This window comes from Capra hircus, chromosome 11, assembly GCF_001704415.2.
Source record: "Capra hircus breed San Clemente chromosome 11, ASM170441v1, whole genome shotgun sequence".
In the NCBI taxonomy this organism is placed as follows: Eukaryota; Metazoa; Chordata; class Mammalia; order Artiodactyla; family Bovidae; genus Capra; species Capra hircus.
This window is the reverse complement of record NC_030818.1, coordinates 97,963,010-97,987,695: the sequence shown is the minus strand read 5'-3', so window position 1 is coordinate 97,987,695 and position 24,686 is coordinate 97,963,010. Positions and strand designations below refer to the sequence as shown.

The following is a 24,686-nucleotide window of genomic DNA, read 5'->3' as shown; positions in this document are numbered from 1 at the left end:
GAGGGGAAATGCCTTTGAAATCCATAAAATAAGGAATTAATAAATGAATTAATTAACAGAGCTGACTTTTTAAACATGGAAGCTTCGATTCCTGGATTTAGTCATTACAAAAGGAGGGAGAAAATTCTAGAAATCTCCAAGCAAACTGAGATCTGCAGCCTGAGTAGAAATTCCTCTGACTCTAAGGGAGAGAATTCCTCTGGGCAGAAAGTATATCATGTGCAAAGGTCCTGAGGCTGGAGGCAGTAGTGCTCTTTGGAGGAAGGCTGAGGCCGGAGTGCCTGGAGGACCCTGAGGAAGAGTGGAGGGGTGGCTGACAGGGGCCTGGTCACAGAGGGCCCACCAACCAGAACTAGAGCTTGTCCTCAGGATTGCAGGGACTGCTATGACATTCGTTCATTAAAAAACATCTTCATGGGGTGCCTGGCACCATTCCAGGCAGAACCCAACCCCTACCCTGTGGAGCTGATGTTCTGACGAGAGAGACAGCACAGGGCAAGTCAGATGAACCCTTACAGAGAACAATGAAGCAGGGTGGGGAGGTGGGGAGCCTTGAGTGGGCTCCCTTCACTTCCAGGTGGGCGGCCAGGGAAGTCCTCACTGAGAAGGGGACGCTTTAGTAAAGACCTGAAGGAGGGAAGGGCAAAAGCTCAGTGGATATCTGGAGGGAAAGTATTCTAGCAGAGGGAACAGGAAGTGCAAAGGCCCTGAGGTCGGGACAAAAGGCAGTGAGAAGCTCAGCTTGGCTGGGGTAGCATGAATGAGAGGAGTGTTGTTGGAGAGTGGCGGGAGAGGTGGTGAGGAGCCAGTGTGCAGAGGCTATTATGAGGACTTCAGCTCTTACTCTGAGTGAAACTAGGGGCCCCTCCAGTGGGTTGGAGCCGAGGAAAGGTGTGATCTGATTCATTTTAACAGGACCACTCTGGCTGCTGGGGTGAGAACAAGTCACAGGCGCACAGATGCAGGCAGGGAGGCAGTGGCGAGGTGGTGGCTGTAGTCTGGGCAGGTGATGGCCACGGTGGTAAGCAGATATGGCCACCTTAGGTCTTAGAAATCCTGGAGTGTTGCAGAGGGGCAGGAAGGGGCCATGGTGAGTTCCCGGGCCTGGGCCTCGACCCGAGCACCCCACTGGTTCTGGCCACCTGATATCCCTGGAGCGGGCACCCCCTCCCCAAGACTCTCCTCCTGCCCAGCGCCTGAGGGGAAGTGGACAGGAAGCAGGAAGAAATGCTGGGGCAATCCCAGTGTCCTGGCCAGTCTGTTCCCAACAGTGGGAGGATTTCCGGGCCTGAATGGCCGGAAATGCTTGGACAGGACACCTCACCCAGGAAGAGCAGGGAGGTGAGCAAGGGGAGGGGTCCCTACTTTACCCCACCCCACCTTGGCTGGACAGAGAGAACTCACTTGGCTTTCGGAGCCTGCAGGGGCCGGGTTGCAGTTTGAGGGATGATGGTTAGAGATCAAGAAGGACTTTGCAGGAGGGAGGAACAGCCCCAGGGACTCTAGAATGTCAAAACAGGGGGGACTGTTAGCCAGCATCCCAAAGAGGAGCCCCTAGCCTCAGGAGCTAGGGGGAACCCTACGTGAAATCGCACCCTGGAAACACACCTCACCCACAGTTTTTATTTTGTCTCGTTTGTAGCTCAGCTTTTTTTGGTTTGCAACTTATTTTGTTAGATTTATCACATTTCAGTTTAAATTTGGGGCTTCTCTATTTGGGGAAGTTTGACCTCCCTCCCTAGTTTGCAGATGGGAATACTGAGGCTTGTGTCAGCCAGAGAACCAGGGTCCAGCCTGACAGAATTAATAATAATAATAGTGATGAATACTGGTTGAGGGTACACTCTTCATACATCTCTTAGGCAATAAATGTGAGCTTCTCCGATGGCTCAGCAGTAAAGAATCTGGCTGCAATGCAAGAGACACAGGAGATACAGGTTCAGTTCCAGGGTTGGGAAGATCCTCTGGAGGAGGGCATGGCAACACACTGCAGTATTCTTGTTTGGAAAATCCCACGGGCAGAAGGAGCCTAGTGGGCTATGGTTCATGGGGTCACGACTGAAGCGACTGAGCGCACGTGCTCGCATAGTTGCTTTACACTGTTTTTGTATTAGTTTCTGCTGTGATGAAGTCAATCAGCTGTGTGTGTATATATATCCCCTCCCTCCCACCCCCACCCTCACCCTCACCCTCACCTCCATCCCCCCCATCCCATCTAGATCATCACAGAGCACTGAGCTGAGCTCCCCATGCTATGCAGCAGGTCCTCACTAGTGCCTGCGAGCTCAGTCGTATGCGACTCTTTGCCGCCATATGGACTGTAACCCACCAGGCTCTTCTGTCCTTGGGATTCTCGAAGCAAGAATACTGGAGTGGGTTGCTGCACCCTCCTTCAGGAGATCTTCCCGACCCAGGAATTGAACCCAGGTCTTCTGCATTGTAGGCAGATTTTTTACCCACTGAGCCACTGTGGGTCCTCATTAGCAGCAGTAAACAGCTCTCAAGCTCCTGCTGTGTGCTGGCGGCTCAGCAGTGAATGAGACAAAGTGCCCTGGTGGAGATGGCAGGTACCTGGACTCAACAAATAAATGGAAAGTGATTGTTTCAGGCAGAGACTGAGGAAAATAAAACGGGGTTGAGGACAGAGAGCGAAGGACAAGGGACAGTTCTAGGCACTGTGGTCAGGGAAGGCTTGGGGACATTAAGCAAAGCCCTAAATAAAGTAGGGGGAGGAGCAAGATTATGTGATAATCTGGAAGAAGAGCTTTCCAGGCAAAAAAAACAGCAAGTGCAAAGGCCCAGTGGCCTGGAGCAGAATGAGGGAAGCAGGCATATTTTGGGGGTGGGAATTCATGAGGTGGGCAGTTGGGTCACCATGGGGCCTTGTAGGCTGGGGCAAATATAAGCCTGTTTATGCTTTTTTTTCTGGCATAAAAATGGCTCCTCTTTACTCTCACAAGGGAAGTCTTGGTTTAGATGATAAATTATGTGGCTGGCTATTTGCAAGCCATGGAGTAGGGTTTAGATTTTGTTCTTGAGAGATGGAAGGGTTGGGGGGTTGTTTTTGTTTTGCTTCATTTTAAATTAGATGAGATTGGATTAAAAAAATAAATTTATGCTTATTTAGTTGGCTGTACCAGGTCTTAGTTGCTGGTTGCAGCACCATCTTGGTAGGTCTTTTTTTATTGCAGCATGCAGCATCATGTGGGATCTTTAGTTATGGCATGTGAGATCTAGTTCCCTGGCCAGGAATCGAATGGAGTCTGGAGTCTTACCCACTGGATCATAAGGGAAGTCCCAGGGTGGGAGGTGTTTGTGCACAGTGGCCTGCCTAGCTTTTTACATGAGCACCACCAGGGCAGCGGAGGGGAGGCTGACCGAGGGCTGTGAGGGCAGACACGGCGGGTGGCACGAGGTCTGCTATGTGCTTCAGGAGGATAGAGAAGGTGCCCCAGATGGGGTAGGTTGACACACAGAGAGAAGTGGTCAGGACCTATTTTGGAAAGAGACCCACAGGATTTCCTGATGGATTGGGCATGGACTATGAGTGAGAGAGGAAGAACAGAGGACCACAGGGTTTTTGGCCAAACAAAGCAACACGAAGGATGAAGCTGACATCTCCTGAGATGGGAAGCGGATGTGGAGAGCAAGGGCATGGGGGATTGGGTGGGGTGGGAGATCTGTAGTCCTGCTTTGGATGCAAAAGTCAAGTTCAGACATCTGAGAAGAGATGCTAGGAGGCAGTTGGGTTTCTGAGTCTCGTTTTGGAGGGGAAGTCCAGGCTGCATCAGAGAAGGGAGGGCATTTAAGGCTGAGGATTGGGGATGTGGCTCATGGAGGTCCTCACCAGGAAGGATGATATTTATTCGGGAGGAACAAATAAATATGTGTTTATTTGGGAACAACAGCCACCCCTGGCCTCTGACCTCTCCAGGCTCCATCCAGGCCACCCTTGAGGGGAGGAGAATCACGTTCATAGCCAGTTGTCACCAGCAATGACATGGTGATGTGCCGCTGGGTGGGTCCCTCTGATGAGGTCATGAGGGTAGTAGAGCTGGAGGGGAGGAGGTTGAGGCTCAGCCTGAGGCCACCAATGCGCGGAGTCAGGGAAGAGGTGGAGTGAACACTGGGAGACCACAGTGTCCTAAAGGTGAGTCAAGACAGCAAGCAGGTGCTATGTTAAGCATGTGACATTCATCAGCTCCCAGAGGCCCCAAGACAACCCAATGAAACACAGGCTCAGAGAGGCGAAGGGACCTGGCTAGGGTCACACAGCTGGAGAGTGGAGAAGTACCCAGCCTGCCAATTCTAGCAAGTGCTGTCACCTGCAGTGCTCAGTCTTGCAGGTGCTCAGTGCTGGCACCAGGCAGGTGGGCAGAGGCTGGCGGCTAAGGAGCCAGCAGGGCTGGGAACCACTCACCTCTCTCTCTCCTTCCAGGGCCACTGCAGAGCCGGAGGCTGGCGGGGACTATGTGAAGGTAAGAGGGGCTGGGCAGGGGACACTGAGGGGGCCCAGAGCCAGTTCCAGGAAGGGCAGAGTCCTTTTCTGGCCTCGTTAGAAGTCAGACCTCACCCAGTGTTCTCAGAAGGAGAAGGTTAGGGGTCAGGGCAGCCTAAGGGGTCTGCTTTCACTCCAAGCATCTTCTTCCCAGGACTGCCATCGTTCTTTCCTGGCCCCAACCTCAGGACTTCCCAGTGTTTTTTCCCACCAGACTCCATCCAGCTGCCAGCTGGACAGGGCCCCAGGGGTGCCACCAGGGGAAGACGGGCTCTAATCCCGCTTGGTCTCTGAGCTGGAACTGGGAAGTGGGAGCAGGAAAGGATGACTCAGTTCTTCATCACAGATAACACAGTCGCCTTGATCAGAAACTTAACTTGTCCTGAGCACAGGAAATGTTGAAAATGCAGTTTTGAAATAATAATGATAACCACCACAATACGACGGAACATTCTGAGTGCCTACTGTGTGCAGAGTCCTGTGCTGGCTGTTGGCCCTGGAAGGGAGTCAGTTCTGAGCTATTTATACGAATGAGGTCTTTGATTTCTCCCCTCATCATTGGGCCTTCTTGTGCACATGTATGGATGGGAAACTTGAGGCCCAGAGAAGTGCAGTGACTTGCCCACAGCTGCACAGCTACTGCAGGGCTGAACTGGGATTGCTGTTGAAGTTTATTTGCTGCCAAGACCATGGACAGAGCTCTTGGCCTTCCTCATCCGGGAGCACCACCCTGAGCCAGGCCCTCTCTCTGAGTATGGAGCACGGGGCAAGGAGCACCAGACCCTGTGTTTCAAGGGCACCTGGCCCATGTGGGATCAAAGAACCACTCAATGGTTTGGGCTTCTGTTTTGTCATCCAGCGGGCCCAAATTTTAGAGTCAGACCTGCTACTTATTTGCCACATGACTTTAGGTGTGTGTGTCACCTCTCTGAGCCTCGGTGTTCACCTATGTGAAATGGGAGAACAGTGGTACCTCCAACCCAGGGTTGCTATGGGCTCAATGAATCCATGCCCATTCAAAGGGGCATCTTGTCTGGTTCCTGACCCCAGGGACTTTCCATCACCCACAATACTGCCTGGAAAGCCCTGTGTAAGTGATCAGTAATGAGCACTGTGGGAAGTGCTCAGATTGCTGCCCCTTACCATCAGCAGAAGGTTCGATAAGAAGCCATTGGGGCTGTGGAGGTAGGAGATGACTTTCAGCTCAGGAGCTGGGAATGAGGAGATCAAGGAAGGCTTTCTGGAGGAGGAGGCATTGAAGCCAAGCCATTGCAATTGACCAGGAATATGCACCAACAGCCTCTCTCCAAACAGAAAGCTGGAAAGGAGATAAAGATAAGCAGAGACAGGTGGTGGGATGATCCAGGCAGAGGTAAGAGTGTGGGTGAAATCAGAAAGTGAGCTGAGTGAGCCCAGGAAATGCAGCCCAGGGCTGTAGCAAGTTGAGCTGGAGCTGCTGCCAGGATTTGGGCCCTGGCTTCTCATCCAGAGCTCTGGCTCACAGTGGGACAGAGGCCTCAGGGAGAACCAGCCCCAAAGCCAGTGGTAGACCACAGAGGCATGTATTTCAGCACCTCACAAATCCCAGTGGCAAGGTAATGAGATCCCCATCACTGATGGTAGTGAGATCCCTGTGAGGATTATTAGCTTTGTATTTTTCCTTTAGTTTATGGGGCTGAAAAATGTAATTAAAAATGCTATGAAAGAAAGAATACCCACACACCAGAACTGATTGAACAGTCCCCTAAAGGATGAACTTAAAGGAATGTTAGTTTTAGCTTTAAGCCTCAGAAGAGAATGGAATCAATAGTCAGTTACCCAAAGTCCATTCCTCATCTTACATGCTCAGCTGCCAGAACTCCAGGGTTCTCAGACCATAATCCAAGTACTTTGATTCTAAGGCAAGGATTCTGAAGTTCCAAGACCATAAAATTTCATGTCCATGCTCAGAGCTTCAGATGTATTTACAGAAAATAATCAAACATCTGAGAGGTGAACAGAGAGGTGAACTCATCTACCTAAGGTCACACAGCCTGCCACAAGATTTGAACTCCAGGCCTGACTGATGCAGTCAGCAATGACTCTTTGCACTGAAGAGCCTACTGCCAAAGGTCCGGATTCTAAGACACTAAGCTTGAAAACAATAGCAGGCATTTCTTGAGTACTTGCTTAACATCTGGCAGCTTATATGCATCAGCTCAGCCAGTGCTTACCAGAGTTCTGTGAGATCAGCACAGGTATGTTTTCCAGATGAGTAAGTCTGGGCTGCAAGAGAAGGGACTGGTTGGGTGGAGGTGGGGCACCGCTAGTTGAAGCCAGGCTGATTCCCAAACCCCAGAGCCTTACTGAGTTTTCTTCCCCACCCCCAGTCTGTCAGTGACATCCCGCATTTCCCAGAAGAGTGTCTGATTCCAAGTCAGAGATGAGAAATCCTGGACTCTGGGAGATTTCCTTAGGCCACAAAGGATTTGGTCAAATGTCTACAGGGATTTTTCCAGCTTTAGACATGGTTTAATTCAAAATCCCTGCCCTCTCCGGGTCAGTAAGGGGAGAGGTGAGTGGGGGAGGCAGGACCCACCCCCCCTCGCCTTTTGCCGACCTACCCCATCCTTCTGCCCTCTTGACGTCCCCCTTGGTAGGTCCTCAGCTCCGCATCCCCGGACTCCGCGCTGCCGGGGCGCCGGGGCGAGTGGGGCTGGAGGGCGGGGGACTGGGGGGCGAGGGGGCGGGGAGTCGGGGGCGGGAGGAGGGAGGAACAATGGCCCCCTCCCCTCCCGGGGCTGGCTGGAGGGTGGGGTCTCCCCGCCCCGCCTCCCCGCTCCTCCCCCGACAAGGCGATGAGGTAATCGCGCCGCCGAGAGGCACGCGCAGCCGGTGCCCAGCCCGGTCGGTCCTGCGCCCCTGCCCCGCCGGCCGCCGCCCCCTGCACCGTCCCGGCACCGGTCGCCCGGCCCCACCATGACCGAGCGGTGCAGCCTGTGGAGCGCCCTGTCGGCCGCCGCCTGCTGCTTCTACCGCGGCTCCTTCGTGCAGGTGCAGGTGAGGGGGCGGCTCGGCCCCCGCCAGGCGCTCCGAGCTGGGACCCCGGACGCTCGCCGGGGCAGCCGGGGGAACCTCAGCCTACGGCGCCGCGCAGGGTCCGGCGGGGCAGGGGCTGCGGGCAGCGGGCTGCGGGAGGGGGCGGGGTCGCCCCAGCCTCACCTCTGGGCGCCCAGACGCTCCGCAGGGTGAAGGTCCAGCCGCCCCTCCCGAGACTCGGGGCTGCGGAGGCTGCCGTTCCGGTCGTTTCTGCCTCCTCCGCAGGGAGGAGCTGAGCTGGGACACTGGGTACCAGAAGATGGGGTCTCCGGCGTTCTGCCGGTTCTCCCGCGAGCACTCCGGCCCCTGCATCTGACCCGGGCAGACTGACTCCCCCATTGTACCGGGGGGCGCTGGGCCGGGGTCCAAAGGCTGAGAGAGGGGCGGAAAGCTGAGGGGATGCTGCTGCGGCTGCGGCCGGAGCGCCCGCGACTCTCCTGCCCTCTAGGTGGGCTCGGGCATGCTTGGGGCGCGGGGCTCCTAGCCCAGCTGGCCGGGCAGTGAGGGACGGCGCCGTGGCGGTGAAAGGGTTAAACGGAAGGGGGTGGAGGGGAGGACTCGGACCCCGCCTCTCTGCGGAGCATCATCTGGGGATGGCTTTGCTTAGGGTTGCCAGACTGAAGGGAGCTAGAGGGGTCTGGCTGGTGCGAAGGGGTTAAGACCTTGACCCGGGGTCTCCGCGCTTTCGCCTCCCAAGCCTCCTGGGGGACGCTGGGTGCATCACTTCTGCGCTCCCCCAGGCTCACACACGCGCGCACACACACACACACACACACACACACACACACACACGCACGCACACTTCGAGCCCGCCTGAATGACTGCCCTGCCGGCGGCTGAGCGCAGCATCCCTGCACCCGCCAATCAGGCGCTCGCGGGCCGGGAGGCGGTGAGATCATCTCTGGCCAATAGCAATGCTCCCGGGCTCGGGGATGCTGCATTCGCGCCCCAGCACCCACTCCTCTTGGGAGCTAGGGACCCCCGGGTCGAAGGTGAGGAAGAGGGCACAGGGACCCTAGGGTTCTCTAACTTCAGGTGTGTAGGAAGACCCAGTTCGTCGGCCAGATTCTCCCTAGCGGTTGACTATGGTTGGAAAAGCGGAGCCCAGTCTCCCACCCCCTATTTATGGCCCAGAGAGGGAAACTGACTGGCTCAAGGCCACAGTGTCAGGCAGAGTCTTGGGACCCGTTTCTTTCCCACGCAGCCCCCTCCCCTTCTTTGCCCGCCCGCGCCCCCCACCCCCACCCCATCCCTCTTGCTGCAGCTGTGGTACTGGGGCAACTTCTCAACTGCATGCTCTTTGTCAAGAAGGAATCTCCCCCATGACTTGCACTTTTCCCTCCCCAGGGTGTGGTGTGGTTTAGGAGAGGGGCCAGGACCCTGAAGACTAGGGAACGCCATGGAGAAGTGTAGGAACCTGAGAAGGCCCAAATGTCAGCTCACTCTGGAACTCCCTGCCTTTCTGGGGGATCAATTTCTACCCTGGGCAGGGGATGTTCAGAATCCCCATCTCCAGGCCCTGCCTTTCCCTGAGCACTCATCTATGTCACCCACTCCCACCATCTGTCCCCAGAGCCTTACAGGCTCCTCAAAGCTCAGAATTTTATGAGCCCATGGCCAAGCTGCTCCTGCCACCAATCTTGCCCACCTTGGAGAGTGTTTCTTTGTCTTCCCAAGCTATCTGCCTGGAATCCTCTCTGACCCCCTCCACCCTCTTCCCTGCACCCCATCAATGGTTGTCTAAACACCCTTCCCCCAGTCCCCACCCCAACACCCCACCCTGCCCTGCCGTTGCCTGGAACACACTCCAAGCCCTTTCCACACAGCTGATCGAACCTACCCCAATGCTTTCAAAACCCTTTGCAGCTCTGCTGTGGCCTCTGGGTTAATCTCAGCTTTCCAAGACAGATTCACAGCCCTGCCACTCCTGCCCCTGCCACCCCCCAGCCCTTTTGAAGCTTCTTCCTCCACCCCCAGGGCCTTAGCTCTTTCTACAGGGCCCCGACTTTGCCACTCTCTCCCCAGAGCTCTTTCTTGCCCACCTGGTTGCCTGTCTGTCCCCACTGTGATCCTTTTGCTTGGCTCATTCAGGCCTCGGTGGAGACATCACCTCTTCAGGGACTCCCTGACCAGATGAGGAGGGACATGCTCATCTCCTCCTGGAGCTCCCTGTGTGTCTCTGAGCATCCAGAAACCCTAGGATTGCTTGTCAGTATCTGCATAGCTCCCCCAGGGCTGAGGCTGCCTGTACTGATGACCTTGGATTCAGCCCCTGGCATAAGACCTGTCCTAGAGTTGGGGTTCCACCAGTGTGAAAATAATGGAGTCAGAAATTCTAGATCTCTCTGAAGCTGGGAAATGGGGTGTCTTGGCAGCAGTGTAGATTAAGGTAAACTGAGGCAGTAGAAGCAGAGGGGTAACAAATGAAGTGGCAGAGTTAGGCTCTGAGAACTGTGAAAGGTCAGAGGAGGCAGGGAGTGGACTGGAGGCTGCTGGACCCTGGTGAGGAATGGCTCCTGGGGAGAGATTGCCCTTTGGTGACCCCCTTCATCTGTCTTGCTGCCTGGTCAGTTCTGGGCCAGATCTATCCATCCTGGACCAGCCATCTTTGGGGCCTGGAGTTGGGGAAAGGGAGAAATGTTACATATTCTCACAGTGACAAGCACGTCTATGGGCTGGTTGCAGTGCTTTGGAGTATTGTATTGTCTCCTTTCATCCTTGCAACCTGGTGAGGCAGGTTCTGCAATTGTACCCATTTTATAGAGGAAGAAACTGAGGCCTCAGGAATTCACACAACATAGCAAGAATTGGGCTGGGCTCTGTGGTGGGAATGTACTTGGCAGCAGGAACTCCCATCTCCCTGTTCTTAGTCGTCCAACCCCAGGCCACAGCAACCAGGAAACCAGGAATCTCCCTCTTGGGCAGGTGGAAAGGGGGATCCTGGGCATTATCCCCAGTGAGTGACCTCGGGCTTTCCTGCTGGGCTGGTTGCCCCATCTAGCAGGGATTGGTTGGGATAGCAAGGAAGAAAGGGCTTTGTGAACGGTAAAGGACATCATCACAGATGCCTTTGGCATGGGCCTCTGCATCCCTCTTTGTAGCTGCCTCCTCCACCCCTGTATAATTCACTGTCCCGGAATGTATCCTCATCCACACAGCCCTGTTTTTGTCCACGATTTTACCTGAGTACTTGCTGTCTTATCCACTTGTAGAAATCCTCCCTCCCCCTACTTCCAGATCAGTTTGGTGTCCTTGGTACAAAATGAATTTCGTGAGTGCCGTCTCCTCCAAGAAGCCTTCCTAGACCACTCTACCTGGCCTAGACTGCATCTCCCTTTTGAAAGCTACCCAGCTCTTTGCCGCTGTCCAGTACTGTGGTGCTGACTGCAGTCTGCTGTAATACTTGTGTTGCTTTTGCCTCCTGTCTTAGACAAGGAGCTTCTTTGAGGACAGGCTTGTTTATTTCCCTGTCTACCCTGGCAATAATGCAGTGCCCAGCACACAGTAGGCACTTTTTGGTGGATTTAATTGAGATTCCTCTACACCTACTGGGATAGGGACTCATGGGTGAGAACCTTTCTGGCATCTGTGCCTAAGTGTTCCCAGGGTCCCAGGATGGAGTGAGTTCACCTGGAGTGGGGGAGGTTGGGAAGGAAGGAGGAAGGGGCTTCAGACTGGATGCCAACTTTTGCTGTCTCCCACCTAGTTCTCCAAGGAGAAGTACATCTTGGACTCATCGCCTGAGAAACTGCACAAGGAGTTGGAGGAAGAACTCAAACTCAGCAGCACAGATCTCCGCAGCCATGCCTGGTATCACGGCCGCATCCCACGTGAGGTGAGTGGGCCCTGAGCTGGGACCCTGGCCCTAGACCCTTCTCCCCCCACTGCCTTGGCCAATCCCAGACCAGAAAAGCTCTGACTATTGTTCGGTGGGTTCAATCAGAGTAGACTGGGATGAGGTCTAGCTCTGCCATTTAACTGACTGTGTGACCTTGAACAAGTCACTTCACCTCTCTGAGCCCCAGTTTCCTCACCTATAACATGGAGGATATGGGGCTTCCCTGGTGATCCAGTGGTTTAGACTCTGTGTTTCCACTGCAGGGGCCACAGGTTTGATCCCTGGTGCTGCAAGGTGTGGCTAAATAAATTAATTAATTAAATGGAGGCTAATAATAGTACCTACTGTAAAGGTTGGTTGTGAGGATTCCCAGGTGGCTCTGTTGGTAAAGAACTCTCCTGCCAGTGCAGGAGGCATAAGAGATGCAGGTTTGATTCCCGAGTCAGGAAGATCCCCTGGAGGAGGGCATGGTAACCCACTCTAGTTTTCTTGCCTGGAGAATCCCAAACACAGAGGAGCCTAGTGGGCTATGGTCCATAGGGTCACAAAGAGTCAGACACAACTAAAGTAACTTAGCATGTGAGAATTAAATGAGTTAATTCATGTGAGGTGCTTAACATGAAGTCTGGTATGCAGTGAGCTCAATGAACATTGTCCTTTATGGCGGTGATGGTTGTTATTATTATTAACACTATTATTTTTAGTTACTGTTGTAGGTCTATACATCAGCCTCTTATTTGTTTGGTTAGTGAATATCAGCACTTCAATGATTCAGTTTTGATAAGATCGACTTTCTGGGCTAAGGCATAGGCTTGGGCTAACAGTCACCTGTTCTTCCATTTTTCATGTTTGCTATAAATCCTTGTCAGGTAAAAGCTCTGCCAGCTCCTGTGCTGGGCACCAAGGATGCAGAGATAAAATAGGTGGTGACTTCCCTCGACAGCTGGTAGTCCAGGGTGGGGGTCGACAGGCAGGCAGTCAGAACCCAGTGGGAGAAGTTCAAGAATGGATTGCCCGGCAGGGGGCGTGGGCTGCCCCAACGAAGGAGTGCTAAGGAGACAGGCCATTGTGGAATGGATAGGAGTTCACCAGGTGAGCAGGAATGGGAGGATATTCAGCCCAGAGACATGCCAGAGCCCTGGCTGTTTGGAGGAAGAAGGATGGGGAATTCACTGTGCCCAGTGAGATCCCTGAGAAGGAGAAGGTCTGAGACCTAAGTTTCAGATCTTGGGGACTCCCTTTCCAGAGTGCTATGTCCCTCCATGTCCGAGCCTCTGTGCCCAGACCCATGGCTTCTGGCTGAGATGCACCCTCTGGATCTGAGTCGTTGGGTCCCTCTCCAAAGCTTCAGCTGTGTCTGTTGACTGTGTGCCCCAGACCCCAGGTCTGGCCCTCTTCTACCCTGCTCCAGCCTGACCCTTGCCTCTTGCAGGTCTCGGAGACCCTGGTGCAGCGCAACGGTGACTTCCTCATCCGGGACTCACTCACCAGCCTGGGTGACTATGTGCTCACGTGCCGCTGGCGCAACCAGGCCTTGCACTTCAAGATCAACAAGGTGGTGGTGAAGGCGGGTGAGAGCTATACCCACATCCAGTACCTGTTCGAGCAGGAGAGCTTCGACCATGTGCCAGCCCTGGTGCGGTACCACGTGGGCAGCCGCAAGGCTGTGTCGGAGCAGAGCGGTGCCATCATCTACTGCCCAGTCAACCGCACCTTCCCGCTACGCTACCTGGAGGCCTGCTATGGCCTGGGCCAGGGCGGGGGCAAGGCCGCCAGCCCTGCCAGCCCCTCAGGCCCCAAGGGCAGCCACATGAAGCGGCGCAGCGTCACTATGACCGATGGGCTCACTGCCGACAAGGTCACCCGCAGCGATGGCTGCCCCACCAGGTGAGTGAGAACCCACATTCAGCCTCAGTCTTCCCATCTGTCAAGTGGGAGTATCAGTAATGTGAGTGCTGGTGGGAAAAGGAGAGGCCCAGTCACACTGGTCTGGCGTAAAATGACTGCCCTGGAGCCTCAGTGTGTGCAGAACAAGCAGAGGAAGCTCCCGCCGTGCTGAGTGGGGTGTGGAGCCCAGTCGCTGTCTCAGCTCTGCTACAACTAGCTGTGCGCCCTTGGCCCTGACCTTCCTCCTCTCTTGCCTCCACATGCTAACCTATAAAGAGCCCTAACTCAGAAAGCTCCCTCGGGTCTGAAGGAGCCCTGGGTGCTGTCCTGTCCCAGGCAAGGGCCTGATCCCTATTGCTAATGCTACACCACCTCACCCCACCTAACTTGGCCCAGGTGGGCATCAGAACAGAGCACTTTGCAAACCGCCGCACAGGAAGTGGAATGTTTTCAGCGACATTTTTGGTGACACCCAGATGTCTGGGGCTTGGTGACACTGGGCCCTGATCCGAGGACAAGCCACAGCTGCAAATCATTCCTGAAGCCCTACTGTGCACCCGGCCCTCTCCTGATGCTGTTCTCATCCTGATTCCCACTTCCCCCTGGGAGGTGGCTCCTGTCCACTTTGTAGATGAGAACTAGGCTTGAAGAGGGGTAACTGCTTGCTAGAGAGTCATAGGACCAAGATTCAGACCCAGGTCCATAACTCTAAAGTCTGTGCCCCTAGTTTCTATGGCTTCCCTTGCTGTTTGCAGCAAGACGTGCCATCTTTTGGGGCTTCCCAGGTGGTGCTAGTGGTAAAGAACCTGCCTGCCAATGCAGGCAGACATAAGAGATGCAGGTTCGATCCCTGGGTCAGGAAGATCCCCTGGAGTGGGAAATGGCAACCCACTCCAGTATTCTTGCCTGGAGAATCCCATGGACAGAGAAACCTGGCGGGCTACATTCCGTAGGGTCACAAAGAGTCAGTTACAAATGAAGCGACTTAGCACTCATGTGCTTGCTTCAGCACTTCGATAGGTCCCATTTCCCTGGGCCTGGACTGCGTGCTGTCAGCCAGGGAACTGCTGGTTGGATACACTGTGGGGAGTAACCACTTGGCCTGTGGTTTGGAACCAGTGATAAAGCAGTGCCAGAATCTATAAGCCATGTGTGCCCAAGGCATCCTGAGTAGTAGTGTGGGATCAGTGAGGAGAGACCAGGATGGTGGGTTTGGCTCCCTTGGCCTGGCCATCTTTCTTGCTAACCTCTCTCCCCAGACCATTCTCCAAGTTGGGGGCAAGGTTCCCAGGGAAGAGAACAGTTGTACAGGTTGTAGACTGAACAAGTCCTTCCTCCTCTGGGCTTCAATTTTTGTACCTGCCAGGTGGGAGGTTGGATGTGATCATTTCTAAGCCTTTTCTGCCTCTGAAGTTCAGCAGATCTAGGATGGAGGCAGAGGTGGGGGTCCTAATGCTAGCTGAGGACCCTGACCTCTGGGCTCCTTGCTCATGAAGGTGTCTGCTCCACAGCACATCACTGCCCCACCCTCGGGAATCCATCCGCAACTGTGCACTCAGCATGGACCAGATCCAAGACCTGCACTCGCCCATGTCCCCTATCTCCGAGAGCCCCAGCTCCCCTGCCTATAGTACCGGTATGGCCAGTGGAGGGGGGGCACATGGGGGGTCTGGTGGGAGTGGCCTCGTGTGCCCACATGTGCACTGTCTGACGATTTCCATTACAGTGTTTGATCCTGTGTGCTTCTTCCTCTTATCTGAGAGACATGCCCTGCGACAGTGGATACTAAAACGATCCATGTTGACATGCAAAACATAGCCATGGCTGGTTCATTCTGCAACAATTCATTGAGTCCCTGTTGGATACCAGGCACTGTGGATGTGGTTTCCATGCATTCTCTTGACTGTTACTGAGTCTGGTAACAAGTGAGGAGCCACTTGACCAGGCCCTGTATTGCCTGGGATTTAATGTATCCCTGATTCCAAATGGTGGGATTCAACTGGACTGGTCAAGCTTGCTTTATTTATTTATTTTTTCTTTTAAATAGATCTTTTCAGAGAAGTTCTACATTCACAGCAAAATTGAGCAGAAAGCAGAGAGCATTGTACACTTTTTTTAAAATACAAAGATTATTTCTACTGTAGAAACATGCCACTACTGAATGAAGCATGTTCATTTCTGGAAGAAAAAAAAATAATGTTTTCAACAGGCCATACCACATATCGTCCACATGGCAGGCAAAGCGTGCAGAGGGGCAGCCCAGGGGAACCTTTGCTGGGAAATGCCCTGTTGCCATGTAGCTGTCCATATGGGTTGTCACAAATTCTTCTCTAACCATGGGCCCGCCAGCTTGTCGTAACTGCCAACTTGCCTTCCAAACAACACCCCTGAGTGTAAATGTTAAGATGCTGTGCCACAAATTATTTATTGGACAACTTCTAAGCAGTGTGGCACAGGGAAGTACCCAGGAGTGAGGATTCGACACCTGGTTTTGAATCCCAGCTCTACCCTTTGCTGGTTGGGTGACCTTAGGCAGGTCAGCTGGCTTCTCTGAGTCTCACTTTTCTCATCTGTAGAATGAGGATCATAAAAGTACTCATGCACAGGATGCTGAGAGGGTTAAACAGATTAAGGGGCGGAGAAGGATCTCGCAGGCAGTTAGAACTCAATAAACATCACCTCTAATTTTGGATGATGGTTTTACTGTCTTGACCGGTGTAGCTCCAGCATGTCACCAGCTCCCAGAACACATGTCCTCAATAAATCCTTATTATTAATTCATTGAGAAATGATTCCACACAGTGAACTCCAGCAAGTGCTTAGCTTCTCTGAATCACAGAAAGCTCCTTCAAGTAGCTCAGTGGTTCCCTAAGGCTGCTGCAGTAAGAAAGTCTGACCCCCCGGGGTCCAGGGAATTTGAGAATATCACTGAGGGCTGGTCAATGTGCCAGCGTCAGCTGGGCCTGGCCTGGGTGCAGGGAGGTGGGATATCAGCCCTGTAGGGTGGGTGGAGCTTGTCCTCTGGGAAAGCGGTGGGGGAACCACACTGGCTAGGGAGTCATGGTAACTAGTTGTCTGTCTTTATTTCCCTGCAGTGACCCGTGTCCACGCCGCCCCTGCCGCCCCCTCTGCCACAGCGCTGCCCGCCTCCCCTGTCACGCGCCGCTCCAGCGAACCCCAGCTGTGTCCCGGAAGTGCCCCAAAGCCCCACGGGGAGTCGGACAAGGGCCCTTACTCCAGCCCCTCCCACACCCTCTGCAAGGCCTCCCCATCACCGTCGCTCAGCAGCTACAGTGACCCGGACTCTGGCCATTACTGCCAGCTCCAGCCTCCTGTCCGTGGCAGCCGAGAGTGGGCAGCAGCTGAAGCCTCCGGCCGCCAGGCCAGAAGCTATGGGGAAAAGCTTAAGGAACTGTCAGAAAATGGGGCCCCCGAAGGGGACTGGGGCAGAACCTTCACAGTCCCTGTTGTGGAAGCCACCTCTTCCTTTAACCCGGCTACCTTCCAGTCGCTGTTGATCCCCAAGGATAACCGGCCACTGGAGGTGGGCCTCCTGCGTAAGGTCAAGGAGCTGCTGGCAGAGGTCGATGCCCGGACACTGGCCCGGCACGTCACCAAAGTTGACTGCCTGGTAGGTGCTGGGTGCGCACTGGGGCAGGGGTATACCTCTGTCCTTTGGCTTTGGGACAGGGGTCAGGGTGGTGAGGAGCTGGCCCCCACATCCCCAAGTAGAGCGACTGGTCCTGGATCCTGACTTCACGGCTGCCCTTTACTTGCTGTGTGACTCTGACTAAGCACTTTACCTCTCTGGGCTCCCATTTTCTCCTTGAAAAAAAAAAAAAGCAAAAGCTGAGATATTCTTGCTTCCTCCAGATGTCAGTTTGGCACTGGAACTGAGGAGTCCTGAAAACTAGTGGTGTCTGGCTCCCTAGGACACTTTTTGAGCTCGGTGAGAGTTGGTCTGGCCGGTCCAGGGACTATAAGAGGCCGGACTCCCCACCCCCACCCACCTAGTGGACAAAACTCATTGTCTAGGTCCATAAATTGTTAATGCCTGGGCCTTTGCTTTGAATGAATCCTGCCCATCTAAGGACCCTAACTTGATCTACGCCTCAGTTTCTCCCTCTGAAGTTTGGTGTGCGTGTGTGTGTATTAGGGAGCGGAAGACTGATTATTTGGTCACACTTGCCTCTGAGCTCAAGAAGAAAGAAAAGAAACAGCGCTGAGATGCGGCGCTGTGAAGAGTGCTAGGCATGAAGGAAGAAGCCCTGGGTTCTAGGTCCAGTGTGTGACCTAGGACAAGCCCTTTCCCTCCCTGGACCTTACTTCTTCTGGAATAAGAGTGTCCTGGGCACCTCTGGCACATGTCAGACCCCATTGGGCATTTTCCCATTTATCCTGCGTTTCATAGATGGGGAGAGTGAAACTCATTTGCTCCATGTCAGAGGGTTAGTCACAAACCTGGAATTCAGAGCCGGCTTCCCAGCCAGGCTGCCCTGCTAGATAAAGCTCTCTGACTCCCAGATGGCTTGGGCCAGCCCTGACAGGAAATTAATCAGCCCTCTGGGCGTCCTTGTAGGTTGCTAGGATACTGGGCGTTACCAAGGAGATGCAGACCCTAATGGGAGTCCGCTGGGGCATGGAGCTGCTCACTCTCCCCCATGGCCGGCAGCTACGACTAGACCTGCTGGAAAGGTAAGCGCGTGCACACGGGACTCACCGGGAACCAACCCCCTGGACTACCTCGCTGCTCTTTACTGTGGCCAGTTGGCCAATCACAGTCTCTCACCCCAGATCATAGCCACGCCCCCTATCCCAGTGACCAATCGTTTCTGATATCCAGTTCATTCAGTCAGTTCAGTTGTTCAGTCGTATCCCAACCCCCCATGGACTGCAGCACGCCAGGCCTCCCTGTCCATCACCAACTCCTGAAGTTTACTCAAACTCATACCCATTGAGTCGGTGATGCCATCCAACCATCTCATCCTCTGTCGTCCCCCTCTCCTCCCGCCTTCAGTCTTTCCCAGCACTAGGGTCTTTTCAAATGAGTCAGTTCTTCGCATCAGGTGGCCAAAGTATTGGAGTTACAGCTTCAGAGTCAGTTCTTCCAATGAAAATTTAGGACTGATCTCCTTGAGGATGGACTGGTTGGATCTCCTTGTAGTCCAAGGGACTCTCAAGAGTCTTCTCCAACACCACAGTTCAAAAGCATCAATTCTTGAGTGCTCCACTTTCTTTATCCAGTTCCAAGTAATCCTGGTTTCCCAAAGACTGAGTCCTTTATCTCTGAATTCACTTTCTGTATCCTCTCGACCGACCACAATCTGTGAGCCTTGGCCCGCTCATCAGCTCCGGCTTCTCTTCTTTCTTTTCTTAGAACAGCTCTGTCGGATGATTTCCGATGATTTCCACTGATCGGTCACACGGTCCTCAGCCTGGCGCTCAAGGGTCTCTGTCCCCGTCCCTGACTTATACTGACCAATCAGAACCCCTTAACTTTGCTTTATCCCCGCCCACACTCTGGCCCCGCCCCCTAATCTCATTGACCGGTTACAACTTCTCACTTTTGGCTCTATCCTCCGCCCCTCAGTGCCCAACCACAGGGACCCCAACCCTAGATCCCTGGCCCCGCCCCTCTGACCCGGCCGCTCCAACAGGTTCCACACCATGTCCATCATGCTGGCCGTGGACATCCTGGGCTGTACGGGCTCTGCTGAGGAGCGGGCAGCGCTCCTGCACAAGACCATCCAGCTGGCAGCCGAGCTTCGAGGGACCATGGGCAACATGTTCAGCTTTGCTGCGGTCATGGGTGCCCTGGATATGGCCCAGGTACTGAGGGGCCCACGTAGCACTGGACATAAGCTAGTCTCTGTTGCGAGGAGCCCTGATATTTGTCCCTTTGGGACGGCTGTCTATTGAATCAGGAAGAACTTGAGCACCTTTTAGGCAGCATTGGTGACAGTAACTGGGAGAACTGAGTCCTTTAGGTGCTGACCTGCTTCCAAGTAAAGTCTTTCCCTTTCCCTGCTCTCCGTTTCTCCACTTGTAAAATGATTGAGGAACATTATATGAGTTGAAAGAATAAATATAAAGTGGCTAGCGTTTAGCAAGCACTGACTATGCACAAAGTACATTGAGTACTTAGAAGCACTGATTCCTTAAAGCAGTCTCATGAGGGGAGTGCCTTTATTGTCCTCTCTGAGCCTTAGTTCCCTCATATGTAAAATGGGTTGTTGCAAGGACTTCATGGGAGACCTGTGAAAAGCCATCAGCCCTGTCCCTGAGACCTGAATGGTGATTATACTAATAATTATTATCCCACATCTGGGTGTTGGCTCAGCATACTGGCCTGTGGCCCCAGCAGGCCCCTTCCCTGGCTATTCTCTCATAGTCTGATCTCCCTAGATTGCCCGGCTGGAACAGACATGGGTGACCCTGCGGCAGCGACACACAGAGGGTGCCATCCTCTATGAGAAGACGCTCAAGCCATTCCTCAAGAGCCTCAATGAGGGCAAAGGTACCTCCCCCATCTTGCTGTGTGACCTCGGACGGGTTCCAGCCCTCTCTGGGCTGCCCAGACTCTCCCAGTAGGGAGGATGTTGAGGGCTTGACTGAGCTCTGTGCAGGTCATTCTTACGCTCGCTTTCTGCACCTGGCAAATGTGTGTGCCATGTCCAGGTCCAGCCTCAACCCGGGGCTAGGCCAAGGTGCAGTGGGTTCAGCTGGAGGAATCCAAAGGGGAGCGTTTGTCTCATGAGTCAGAATCCTGGGGGCTCTCTCTGGGACCTCAGGCAGGGCCCTTCCCCTAACACATCCTTGGTTTCCGGACCTTCGTGGACGGTGGGTTCCTCTGAGACCTCTAAACGCCATGCCTCCCTCCCTGCAGAAGGCCCCCCGCTGAGCAACACCACATTTCCTCATATCCTGCCGCTCATCACTCTGCTGGAATGTGACACGGCCCCCGCCGAGGGCCCTGAGCCCTGGGGCAGCACGGAGCATGGTGTGGAGGTGGTGCTGGCCCACCTGGAGGCCGCCCGAACGGTGGCACACCATGGCGGCCTGTATCACACCAATGCCGAAGTCAAGCTGCAGGGTGAGTCACTGGTTGCATTTAGGGGGCAAGCCACTGCTGATCATGCAGCCTGGGCCTCCCTCTGCATAACTGGCTTTCCCTTCTCCTCCAAACATCCTTCAGATTTGCCCATCCCTCTTTGCTGCCCCGTCTCCTTGACTTCTTCTTTTTTTAATTTGTAGGATAATTGCTTTATAGTGTTGTATTGGTTTCTGCCTTACAACAACATGAATCAGCCATAAGTATACATACGTCCCCTCCCTCCTGAACCTCCCTCCCCATCCCATCCCGCCTCTCCAGGTTGTTGCGGAGCACTGGTTGAGCTCCCTGCGCTGTACAACTTCCCACAAGCTCTCTATTTCACATATGATCATGTCAGTTACTTTCTCAATTCGTCCCACCCCTCCCTGACTTCTTTTTTTCACCCCTTTTCTTCACTCATTCAGCAGTTTGACAAGTAATTGTTAGTGGCAGGCACCAGGTCAGCTTGGGGGACACAGAGATGATTCAAAGAGTACAGTAGCTGTGTATCTTCGCTTCTCTGAGCCTCAGCTTTCTCATCTGTGAAGTGGGCATCCTGACAAGCCCATTTTACAAGGTTGTTTACAAAGCACTTGGCCTGGGACCCTGGGTCTGAGGCAGACTCACCCTGTCTTCAAGGAGCTCTCAGTTTAATCAGAAAACAGAATGCCTTCTCATGGAAGAAACAGAGATAATGGCTTCAGACAAGCTACCTTTTACTTCTTTAGGCAATATTTAAGTCACAAAAGTTCACTGTAGACAAACTGGAAATAACAGCTGAACAAAACCCAGATAAAACAAATCACCAACAATTACCTGGTGATTGGTAAATGTCGTTTTGGTATACGTCTTTCCTGTCTTTCTTCAGAAAGAACAAAACAAAACAAAAATTTGTTTACATTTACTTACAGAATGTGTATATATTTCTTATGACAAATTTTGGAGCTTACAGAAAAATACAAAAAAGAAAAGAATCACCCAGTATCTTACCCCAAGTTAGCAGTGATATTTTATCTTCTGGTTATTTTATTGGTTTTTAATATTTATTTATGTATATTTATTTATTTGGTCACACCAGGTCTTAGTCAAGGCACACAGGATCTTCCATCTGCACTGTAGGTTGTGGGATGTTTAGTTGTAGCATTTGGAATCTTCTAGTTGTGCCATGTGGGATCTAGTTCCCTGACCAAGGATTGAACCCAGGCCCCCTGCATCGGGAGTGTGGAGTCTTAGCCACTGGATCACCAGGAAAGTCCCTCTAATCATTAAAAATTATACATTGCAGGGATTTTCCTGGTGGTCCAATGGTTAATAATCCACCTTCCAATGCAGGGGATGCGGGTTCAATCCCTGGTCGGGGAACTAAGATCCCACATCCCTCAGGGCAGCTAAACCCACGAACCGCAACTACTGAGCCCACGTGCTGCAGGGAAAGAACCCACTTGCCGCAATTAAGAAATATATTTTTTTAAATTATTGAAAGTGAAAAGTGAAAGTCGCTCAGTTGTGTCTGACTCTTTGCGACCCCATGGACTATATAGTCCATGGAATTCTCTAGGCCAGAATACTAGAGTAGGTAGCCTATCCCTTCTCCAGCGGATCTTCCCAACTCAGGGATCAAACCCAGGTCTCCTGCATTGCAGGTGGATTCTTTACCAACTGAACTATCAAGGAACAGAAGGACAAAGACCAGGTGTTAAACTGCTTGGTTATGTTCATCCACAAACCTTGTGGGATCCCTGGCAGAGGTCGGGGAAGGTCCCTTGGAATGGGGCCCTGAGGGATGTGGTGGCTCCGAGTAGGAGCCCCAGCTTCCCTAGCTGGATGGTGGTCACCTGACCCCGTGCCTCTCCCTACAGGTTTCCAGGCCCGGCCGGAGCTCCTCGAGGTATTCAGCACCGAGTTCCAGATGCGCCTCCTATGGGGCAGCCAGGGCGCCAGCAGCAGCCAGGCCCGACGCTATGAGAAGTTCGACAAGGTCCTCACTGCCCTCTCCCACAAACTGGAGCCTGCCATCCGCTCCAGCGAGCTGTGACCCCCACGGACCCTTCCCCTCTGCAGCTACGGGCAGCAGTGGGAACAGAAGGGCACAGACCTTGCCCCAGAGCACCCCAGGGACACTGTGACCAGCCTGAGAATATTCCAGGTTCAACTCCAGGATCTCCTGTGCACCTCCAGGGTCTACACAGACTCTGGGCTCCGTCCTACCTGCTCCACACTCACCAGGCTTCCCTTCAGGAAGAACTGGAACCCCTGTTTCTCCCTCCAGTTTCTGCTTTTCCCCTTCCTGCTGAGGGTGCCCTGTGCTTGAGCCACAGGAGGCTTCTTATACCTCCTCACTCTTCTCTGGGCATCTGTTCCCCTCACCCCCCACCACCCACCGCCCACAATCCAAGCCTGACACCAAGGCCTCCCTCTGGCTGTAAATACATCTGTCTGTTCTGTAAATATATGTATAGAAACCATGTTCTTTCTTTCATATAATAAACTTTTATGACTCTTTTTTTTTTCTGTCTCAGGGGGCTTTGGGGTGGAAGTGTCTTTTCTCAGGTGAAAGGTGGAAACAATTCATTCAACAGATACTCATTTTGCACTTGACACGTTTCTAGATTGCACCAGGAGCCAGAGTTACAGCCAATACCAAAACCCAATCCCTGTCCTAGAGTCTTAACCACCTGGACCACCAGGGAAGTTCCATAATGGGTTTTCAGTGATCATTTATCGATGACTTTGTGAGCCGAAACACTCCATGTGCCTGTACGTCACAGCAGTATCACTATTCCTCACAGGCCAGAAGGGGGATAAATAGCTAATTCCCACCCGTAGGAGAACTGCTGACCTGCGCCCATTCCCTCCCCATTCCCTGCCTCCAGAACCCGAATGTACAGTCCAGCATCCCAGATGTTTGGGGGTGGAAGGGCTTTATGAAATCTAAGATTCCAGCTTCCTTCAGGAAAACAGAACTGGAGGGAGAAGGGACTTTCCCTGAGTCGTGGCAGCAGAATGAGGAAGGCTGGAATGGGGGCATCCTGACTGGGAGTTCTTGCTTTTTCTCAACAGTGGGAACTACTGTTTGGAATATGGCCCCAAAATGTGTGTGTGTGTGTGTGTGTGTGTGTGTGTGTGTGTGTGAGGTGGGTGGGGAAATGTCTGGGGCCCTTTGCTTCATGAAGCTTTCACCAAGTTCAGTTCAGTTCAGTTCAGTCACTCAGCTGTGTCCGACTCTTTGCGACGCCATGAACCACAGCACGCCAGGCCTCCCCGTCCATCACCAACTCCCAGAGTCTACCCAAACCCATGTCCATTGAGTTGGTGATGCCATCCAACCGTCTCATCCTCTGTCGTCCCCTTCTCCTCCTGCCCTCAATCTTTCCCAGCATCAAGGTCTTCTCAAATGAGTCAGCTCTCCGCATCAGGTGGCCAAAGTATTGGAGTTTCAGCTTCAGCATCAGTCCCTCCAATGAACACCCAGGACTGATCTCCTTTAGGATGGACTGGTTGGATCTCCTTGCAGTCCAAGGAACTCTCAAGAGTCTTCTCCAACACCACAGTTCAAAAGCATCAATTCTTCGGCACTCAGCTTTCTTTACAGTCCAATTCTCACATCCATACATGACCACTGGAAAAACCATAGCCTTGACTAGATGGACCTTTGTTGGCAAAGTAATGTCTCTGCTTTTGAATATGCTATCTAGGTTGGTCATAAGTTTCCTTCCAAGGAGTAAGCGTCTTTTAATTTCATGGCTGCATTCACCATAGGCAATGATATTGGAGCCTAGAAAAATTCAGTCAGCTACTGTTTCCCCATCTATTTGCCACGAAGTGATGGGACCAGATGTCATGATCTTAGTTTTCTGAATGTTGAGCTTTAAGCCAACTTTTTCACTCTCCTCTTTCACTTTCATCAAGAGGCTTTTTAGTTCCTCTTCACTTTCTGCCATAAGGGTGGTGTCATCTGCATGTCTGAGGTTATTGATATTTCTCCCAGCAATCTTGATTCCAGCTTGTGCTTCTTCCAGCCCAGCGTTTCTCATGATGTGCTCTGCATATAAGTTAAATAAGCAGGGTGACGATATACAACCTTGATATACTCCTTTTCCTATTTAGAACCAGTGTGTTGTTCCATGTCCAGTTCTAACTGTTGCTTCCTGACCTGCATACAGGTGTCTCAAAAGGCAGGGCAGGTGGTCTGGTATTCCCGTCTCTTTTAGAATTTTCCACAGTTTATTGTGATCCACACAGTCAAAGGCTTTGGCATAGTCAACAAAGCAGAAATAGCTGTTTTTCTGGAA

The 24,686-nt window shown here is 52.9% G+C and overlaps 1 protein-coding gene across 3 annotated transcripts in view; it reads left to right on the top strand.

Moving 5' to 3' along the window:
* The window catches only part of SH2D3C (SH2 domain containing 3C), a 32,548-nt gene extending 9,652 nt beyond the window's left edge, over nucleotides 1-22,896 (top strand). Inside the window, exons 3-12 of one of the 3 annotated variants that reach the window (XM_005687163.3) lie at nucleotides 4,439-4,478; nucleotides 11,283-11,411; nucleotides 12,847-13,301; nucleotides 14,813-14,937; nucleotides 16,397-16,932; nucleotides 17,881-17,996; nucleotides 18,959-19,130; nucleotides 19,707-19,818; nucleotides 20,188-20,394; nucleotides 22,254-22,896. In XM_005687163.3, the coding sequence (XP_005687220.2) occupies nucleotides 4,439-4,478; nucleotides 11,283-11,411; nucleotides 12,847-13,301; nucleotides 14,813-14,937; nucleotides 16,397-16,932; nucleotides 17,881-17,996; nucleotides 18,959-19,130; nucleotides 19,707-19,818; nucleotides 20,188-20,394; nucleotides 22,254-22,429 (2,068 nt within the window). In that variant the 3' untranslated portion in view covers nucleotides 22,430-22,896. Of the gene's footprint in view, nucleotides 1-4,438; nucleotides 4,479-7,391; nucleotides 7,538-11,282; nucleotides 11,412-12,846; nucleotides 13,302-14,812; nucleotides 14,938-16,396; nucleotides 16,933-17,880; nucleotides 17,997-18,958; nucleotides 19,131-19,706; nucleotides 19,819-20,187; nucleotides 20,395-22,253 lie in introns of those variants that run through there. The other 2 variants (XM_005687164.3, XM_018055821.1) reach the window with 2 other exon arrangements.